Source organism: Schistocerca piceifrons, chromosome 4, assembly GCF_021461385.2.
Source record: "Schistocerca piceifrons isolate TAMUIC-IGC-003096 chromosome 4, iqSchPice1.1, whole genome shotgun sequence".
Taxonomy (NCBI): domain Eukaryota; kingdom Metazoa; phylum Arthropoda; class Insecta; order Orthoptera; family Acrididae; genus Schistocerca; species Schistocerca piceifrons.
Genome location: NC_060141.1, coordinates 762,187,474 through 762,195,940, shown reverse-complemented (window position 1 = coordinate 762,195,940; position 8,467 = coordinate 762,187,474). Strand labels below are relative to the sequence as shown.

Genomic DNA, 8,467 nt, shown 5'->3' with positions numbered 1-8,467 from the left:
CAATGCCAGCAGCCAGTTACAGTGACTGCATTCTTGCCAAGGCTTTCTACAATATCGCAGAAGGATCATCCACCTTTTAGCAGTCCTGTTACACGACTTCATTTAAACTCAACGAGGTGTTGATAATGGTGTCTTAAACGCATTCTTGATTAACGTCAATTCACCGCGTCCAATGTCAAAGATAAGTAGCGCTCACGACCGCTACAGTGTGTATTTAAGGCAACCCTGATTTGCATCCTCACAGTGGCACTGTTAGCGCCACTCTCATGCGGCTGGCGTGAAATTTCAATAGACATCATCTTTCAAGTGTAGAAACACACCTATCAACTTTCGTTTATGATGCACGACTCCTCCTTGGTGCTGGAATCTTTTCCCGTCAGTGTATATAATAATACTTCCAGTGTTCTAAAAGGTACAAAATATTTACCTGAGTGGCGATGCAGTTGAATAGGACATGGAATCATCGTGTGGCCTGGCGCACACGGTGAGCTTGCATTAGCATATGCTTGCGCAGGAAGAAAAAGCAAGTAAGATTTGAAGAGAACGGACACATAGGCACAATGTTGCGTAGGAAGAAAAAGCAAGTAAGATTTGAAGAGAACGGACACATAGGCACGTGCTTGCGTAGGAAGAAAAAGCAAGTAAGATTTGAAGAGAACGGACACATAGGCACGTGCTTGCGTAGGAAGAAAAAGCAAGTAAGATTTGAAGAGAAGAGACACATAGGCACATGCTTGCTTAGGAAGAAAAAGCAAGTAAGATTTGAAGAGAACGGACACATAGGCACATGGTTGCGTAGGAAGAAAAAGCAAGTAAGATTTGAAGAGAACGGACACATAGGCACGTGCTTGCGTAGGAAGGAAAAGCAAGTAAGATTTGAAGAGAACGGACACATAGGCACGTGCTTGCGTAGGAAGAAAAAGCAAGTAAGATTTGAAGAGAAGAGACACATAGGCACGTGCTTGCTTAGGAAGAAAAAGCAAGTAAGATTTGAAGAGAACGGACACATAGGCACAATGTTGCGTAGGAAGAAAAAGCAAGTAAGATTTGAAGAGAACGGACACATAGGCACGTGCTTGCGTAGGAAGAAAAAGCAAGTAAGATTTGAAGAGAAGAGACACATAGGCACGTGCTTGCTTAGGAAGAAAAAGCAAGTAAGATTTGAAGAGAACGGACACATAGGCACGTGCTTGCGTAGGAAGAAAAAGCAAGTAAGATTTGAAGAGAAGAGACACATAGGCACGTGCTTGCTTAGGAAGAAAAAGCAAGTAAGATTTGAAGAGAACGGACACATAGGCACAATGTTGCGTAGGAAGAAAAAGCAAGTAAGATTTGAAGAGAACGGACACATAGGCACGTGCTTGCGCAGGAAGAAAAAGCAAGTAAGATTTGAAGAGAACGGACACATAGGCACAATGTTGCGTAGGAAGAAAAAGCAAGTAAGATTTGAAGAGAACGGACACATAGGCACGTGCTTGCGTAGGAAGAAAAAGCAAGTAAGATTTGAAGAGAACGGACACATAGGCACGTGCTTGCGTAGGAAGAAAAAGCAAGTAAGATTTGAAGAGAAGAGACACATAGGCACGTGCTTGCTTAGGAAGAAAAAGCAAGTAAGATTTGAAGAGAACGGACACATAGGCACGTGCTTGCGTAGGAAGAAAAAGCAAGTAAGATTTGAAGAGAAGAGACACATAGGCACGTGCTTGCTTAGGAAGAAAAAGCAAGTAAGATTTGAAGAGAATGGACACATAGGCACAATGTTGCGTAGGAAGAAAAAGCAAGTAAGATTTGAAGAGAACGGACACATAGGCACGTGCTTGCGCAGGAAGAAAAAGCAAGTAAGATTTGAAGAGAACGGACACATAGGCACAATGTTGCGTAGGAAGAAAAAGCAAGTAAGATTTGAAGAGAACGGACACATAGGCACGTGCTTGCGTAGGAAGAAAAAGCAAGTAAGATTTGAAGAGAACGGACACATAGGCACGTGCTTGCGTAGGAAGAAAAAGCAAGTAAGATTTGAAGAGAAGAGACACATAGGCACGTGCTTGCTTAGGAAGAAAAAGCAAGTAAGATTTGAAGAGAACGGACACATAGGCACATGGTTGCGTAGGAAGAAAAAGCAAGTAAGATTTGAAGAGAACGGACACATAGGCACGTGCTTGCGTAGGAAGGAAAAGCAAGTAAGATTTGAAGAGAACGGACACATAGGCACGTGCTTGCGTAGGAAGAAAAAGCAAGTAAGATTTGAAGAGAAGAGACACATAGGCACGTGCTTGCTTAGGAAGAAAAAGCAAGTAAGATTTGAAGAGAACGGACACATAGGCACAATGTTGCGTAGGAAGAAAAAGCAAGTAAGATTTGAAGAGAACGGACACATAGGCACGTGCTTGCGTAGGAAGAAAAAGCAAGTAAGATTTGAAGAGAAGAGACACATAGGCACGTGCTTGCTTAGGAAGAAAAAGCAAGTAAGATTTGAAGAGAACGGACACATAGGCACAATGTTGCGTAGGAAGAAAAAGCAAGTAAGATTTGAAGAGAACGGACACATAGGCACGTGCTTGCGTAGGAAGAAAAAGCAAGTAAGATTTGAAGAGAAGAGACACATAGGCACGTGCTTGCTTAGGAAGAAAAAGCAAGTAAGATTTGAAGAGAACGGACACATAGGCACGTGCTTGCGTAGGAAGAAAAAGCAAGTAAGATTTGAAGAGAAGAGACACATAGGCACGTGCTTGCTTAGGAAGAAAAAGCAAGTAAGATTTGAAGAGAACGGACACATAGGCACAATGTTGCGTAGGAAGAAAAAGCAAGTAAGATTTGAAGAGAACGGACACATAGGCACGTGCTTGCGCAGGAAGAAAAAGCAAGTAAGATTTGAAGAGAACGGACACATAGGCACAATGTTGCGTAGGAAGAAAAAGCAAGTAAGATTTGAAGAGAACGGACACATAGGCACGTGCTTGCGTAGGAAGAAAAAGCAAGTAAGATTTGAAGAGAACGGACACATAGGCACGTGCTTGCGTAGGAAGAAAAAGCAAGTAAGATTTGAAGAGAAGAGACACATAGGCACGTGCTTGCTTAGGAAGAAAAAGCAAGTAAGATTTGAAGAGAACGGACACATAGGCACGTGCTTGCGTAGGAAGAAAAAGCAAGTAAGATTTGAAGAGAAGAGACACATAGGCACGTGCTTGCTTAGGAAGAAAAAGCAAGTAAGATTTGAAGAGAATGGACACATAGGCACAATGTTGCGTAGGAAGAAAAAGCAAGTAAGATTTGAAGAGAACGGACACATAGGCACGTGCTTGCGCAGGAAGAAAAAGCAAGTAAGATTTGAAGAGAACGGACACATAGGCACAATGTTGCGTAGGAAGAAAAAGCAAGTAAGATTTGAAGAGAACGGACACATAGGCACGTGCTTGCGTAGGAAGAAAAAGCAAGTAAGATTTGAAGAGAACGGACACATAGGCACGTGCTTGCGTAGGAAGAAAAAGCAAGTAAGATTTGAAGAGAAGAGACACATAGGCACGTGCTTGCTTAGGAAGAAAAAGCAAGTAAGATTTGAAGAGAACGGACACATAGGCACATGGTTGCGTAGGAAGAAAAAGCAAGTAAGATTTGAAGAGAACGGACACATAGGCACGTGCTTGCGTAGGAAGGAAAAGCAAGTAAGATTTGAAGAGAACGGACACATAGGCACGTGCTTGCGTAGGAAGAAAAAGCAAGTAAGATTTGAAGAGAAGAGACACATAGGCACGTGCTTGCTTAGGAAGAAAAAGCAAGTAAGATTTGAAGAGAACGGACACATAGGCACAATGTTGCGTAGGAAGAAAAAGCAAGTAAGATTTGAAGAGAACGGACACATAGGCACGTGCTTGCGTAGGAAGAAAAAGCAAGTAAGATTTGAAGAGAAGAGACACATAGGCACGTGCTTGCTTAGGAAGAAAAAGCAAGTAAGATTTGAAGAGAACGGACACATAGGCACGTGCTTGCGTAGGAAGAAAAAGCAAGTAAGATTTGAAGAGAAGAGACACATAGGCACGTGCTTGCTTAGGAAGAAAAAGCAAGTAAGATTTGAAGAGAACGGACACATAGGCACAATGTTGCGTAGGAAGAAAAAGCAAGTAAGATTTGAAGAGAACGGACACATAGGCACGTGCTTGCGCAGGAAGAAAAAGCAAGTAAGATTTGAAGAGAACGGACACATAGGCACATGGTTGCGTAGGAAGAAAAAGCAAGTAAGATTTGAAGAGAACGGACACATAGGCACATGGTTGCGTAGGAAGAAAAAGCAAGTAAGATTTGAAGAGAACGGACACATAGGCACGTGCTTGCGTAGGAAGGAAAAGCAAGTAAGATTTGAAGAGAACGGACACATAGGCACGTGCTTGCGTAGGAAGAAAAAGCTAGTAAGATTTGAAGAGAACAGACTCATAGGCACGTGCTTGCGTAAGAAGAAAAAGCAAGTAAGATTTGAAGAGAACAGACACATAGGCACGTGCTTGCGTAGGAAGGAAAAGCAAGTAAGATTTGAAGAGAACGGACACATAGGCACGTGCTTGCGTAGGAAGAAAAAGCAAGTAAGATTTGAAGAGAACGGCCACATAGGCACCAGATTTGTTAAGAACTTGCTCCGTTAGGGAACCACTCCTTTCACAGAAAAAGGAGACGCACCTCATTAATCAATAGCAAAATTCAAACTGAGCACAAAAGAAATAAATCACTTTGCAGGCTGCATAAAGTAATGATATAAAAGAATCCAACTGACTTCTGAATGAGATGGTATTTCCGTATCTATCATGATCGTATGGCGACAGAATGTGTGGCTATTCCAGTCCCCGTGGACACACGAATCAAACCCACCCATAAAAAGAACTAAATTTCGCCTTCAATAGAAATACTAAGTAAGAGCAAACGATTTAGCGAGCTTAACCGCGACACCGGAAAAACGAGTTCGTCCTACGTGAATGCTGTTGATTACATCTCAAGTGTGTTGCTCAAGCCGGCCGCGGTGGTCTAGCGGTTCTATGCGCGCAGTCCGGAATCGCGCGACTACTACGGTCGCAGGTTCGAATCCTGCCTCGGGCATGGATCTGTGTGATGTCCTTAGGTTAGTTAGGTTTAAGTAGTTCTAAGTTCTAGGGGACTGATGACCACAGATGTTAAGTCCCATAGTGCTCAGAGCCATTTGAACAATTTTTTTTGTGTTGCTCAAGCCAAGTACCACGTGGCGATCTCACCAACACGTCTGCTGCACCGTCTTGTGAAACAACAATTTGCGACCACGTGGCAGCGCGCAACCAAGACAAGAACAAGAGCAAACTCACGAGCAACCCAGTCCCCAATGCGACGAGTTTATAGCGAATTCTCGTGGTTGCCGCAACCAAAGACCCCTGACACGCGTCACACGTCTGGCTAGGAGCCCAGGCCAACGAGCTACGTAAGGCAGTACAACCTGTTTACATGCCTGCCTTTTAAGGCGCGTATACACGAGGCCAACTAAGGGCGACGAACGACAGAGCCTGGATTCGGAAGGACGTCGGTCGCCCATGCATCGACGTTCGGCCTCCCATCCACACCAAACGATAGGTTTGTGGCCAAGGGTTTTGGCCACGTGATATCGCAGATGGCTCTGACAACTTGCCGACTGAGCCGTAGTAAAGTTAGCTTTGAAAAGCGCGCCGCAGCGCGTAGTGTGAAGCAGTCGCCCTCCGTTTTCTGGCGGTGGCGCCTTGTCGCAATTGAAGGCTATAGTGTCTCCCTCTAGGGGGAAAGGGGAAAAGTGGGCTGTTCGCTTGGGTTCAAGAAGTGGCTGTATGGGAGAGTAGGAAGTCGGGGCATCAAGAAGCGACTTCTCTGCCGGTGCTACAGGGACAGCACGCAGACCGCGGCATCAGCGTAAGCGACGCGAGCAGCGGCTCCGTGGTATGGGGCGTTAACTGCTCGTCGCGAAAGTAATCTTCCTGCGCGTGGGTCCGCAAGGGGCCAAATCTGCAGTTCGGCCGTATGCTGTCGACCGGCGAGGAGGATCTGAAAATCGGCGCGCCTTCCTGCGTCTATTGAAACGGCTGGCAGCGGGCGGCTTGGCAGAGCATTTGGAGGTGCTGCGTTGGTTCAGTCCTGGGAGTCGTAACGCATTGATTGTTAACAGATTTTATGAAGTTTAACTGAATTCAATTTACTTACTCTTGTTAATTATACCAGCCGTATATTTTTTGGGGGTTTCCCGCCATTCATTGTCGTCTGCCCACCCGCGGAAAGGTGGTAATATTAGAAAGGGTGGTCTGTTTGTCCCCGTTTAAGGACGAAAGGGGGGGAGTCAGAGCAAATCTGTGGTTCGGATTGCTACTTTCCCCTCCCAGCTTAACTACGGGTTTATTCGACTGTTAGCCTCTGCCATGTCTGTGAAAGTCTAAGGCACCAATGGCTGTACTGTTTAAAATGCAAGGCACTTAAGACCTGATCCATTCTCTCGCCTGCCATAACTAGTATTACTAGACTCACGTGTAAAAGGTACTCTAAGAAAGAAGAAAAATTCCTTTTGCCTCGTGGTAAGAACTAGTCAATTGCATAACGAATTCCTGCTCATCTGAAAGCTGTAACTTACATAAATTTGTGTTTATGTATATTTGGCTATAATCAAGCAAGGTTAATGTACGCCATACTGAATTTTTTATATTGTTTCTAGTCAGCAAAAACTGTTTTGTGTTTTTCCAAGCCAATACCTTTTAAGGCTTTTACTCAACATGATTATGTGCTTTATACAGGTAGTTGGTTATTAGTGTGTTTTCTTGCCATGCAAAAGTTTGCCATTTCATTACGGGTAAAAATTGTTGCCTTGAAAGGAGAATGTTGTAAAACTTCGCAAGTCCTACCTGGCGAGCGTGTGTGTTTGCCGTAAGTTAACTGGCAAAAATTGTAAGATTTGTTTTTTATATATATTGGAATTGTTAATGTTATTAACTGTGAATGTCCCCAGGTGTGCATTACTCATGCGTTTTGGTTTTTCTATTTTGAGAACTTTGGTAAACAGGATTGTTTTTATATGTTGCAGACAAGTTAGATTTTGCGCCACCTAATGAATGAAGTGAAATTCACCTGTACTTTAGCTGAGCTTGAAATTCTATACAGCGTTGCATTGTATACGTTAAATTGCTTGCCTGTACTTGCATTTTACTGGCGTGAAATTTTTTAATGTCCTTTCCTATCGTAAATTGTGACTTATTTGTTAAATGATTGTTGGTTTCTTTTTCAAAAAAATCGTAAAATCTTGCACAAAATTTGAATAAAGAATGTCACTGAAAATTGTGTGTAATTTTACCAGTTATTCCTTGGCATCTACTTCCACTTTACATTTTGTGTACTGATTGAGATTAATAGCCTTTGGTGAACCAGTAGTAATTTTACGGTTAGCGACGTTCCTGTTATTGTTATGAAGTAGCGTTTTAATTGCAATTTCATTACTCGACATCATGAGGAAAGCAGAGGGCTTAGCAGTTGTCGCGTTCGTTGCATTTATTTTACTGCAAGAAGCTGATCACCAGTAGAAGAAGAAGAAGAAGAAGAAGAAGAAGAAAAGCTGGTGGACAACCTCTCTTCTAAAAAGTAGGAACCAATGTGGTGAGGGGGGAGGGAGGGGGGGAGCAACATTAGTGTCGGGGCATAAAGCTGAATTGAAATATGGTTATTTCATAACTATTTTCGTAATGAAAGCTACAGATTTCGAATTGTTATTGTATTGTGCAGGCCCTAACATTTCCAGAAATAACACATATTTTACGAGAGCTGTACCGCGCCAGAAAATAATAAGTCCCATGTATGTTTGTTTGTCTTTGTCGTTCATAGCGAAAAGATGTCAATAAAAACACTACTTTGTTTTTCATATCGTTGGTTGGTTGATTTAGGGGAGGGGACAAAACCGCGACACCATCGGTCCCATCGGCTTAGGGAAGGAAGTCGACGTGCCCTTTTAATGGAACCATCCAGACATTTGCCTAAAGCGATTTAGGGAAATCACGGAAAACCTAAATCAGGACGGCCGGACGCTGGTTTCAACCGCCCCCGAATAGGAGCCCAGTGCGCTAACCACTGCGTCACCTCGCTCGGTTTTCACATGCTGTATATCATTCTCTAATTACTGAACTATTTCCCTCCAAGCGTCTATCCCTTTAATTTGTTTTTATAATCGCTGTTGGTAGGGGCCCATAAACATCCTCTCCATGACAAATATGTGTTAGCTTTAATGCTCTCTCCATATTCAACTCTGTACTACAGTATTTTGAAACACAATAAGTGGATACCTTTAGCAACAGAAGGCACAGCTTGCAGAGGAAACAGCGACTGTTGAAATTAAGGTTTTTCAGGACAGCCGCACGTTGCACTCAGTATGTCTTATCGACTGGCTTTGCTCTTTAACAGCCAAACTTCTGTACTATAAACTGTGAATTCTACAGTTTCTGAGGATGCTCTTGCT

The 8,467-nt window shown here is 43.3% G+C and overlaps 1 protein-coding gene across 1 annotated transcript; it reads left to right on the top strand.

The window, feature by feature from the left end:
* Positions 1 to 560: 560 nt before the first annotated feature.
* Positions 561 to 6,776, top strand: LOC124796158. The gene is made up of 2 exons (XM_047260249.1): positions 561 to 4,574; positions 6,762 to 6,776. The coding sequence occupies exons 1-2, from the start codon at positions 561 to 563 to the stop codon at positions 6,774 to 6,776; spliced, it is 4,029 nt and encodes a 1,342-aa protein (XP_047116205.1).
* Positions 6,777 to 8,467: the final 1,691 nt, after the last annotated feature.

Coding starts and splice junctions, on each gene's coding strand:
- LOC124796158 (XM_047260249.1), top strand. CDS start 561: ATGTTGCGTAGGAAGAAAAAGCAAGTAAGATTTGAAGAGAACGGACAC.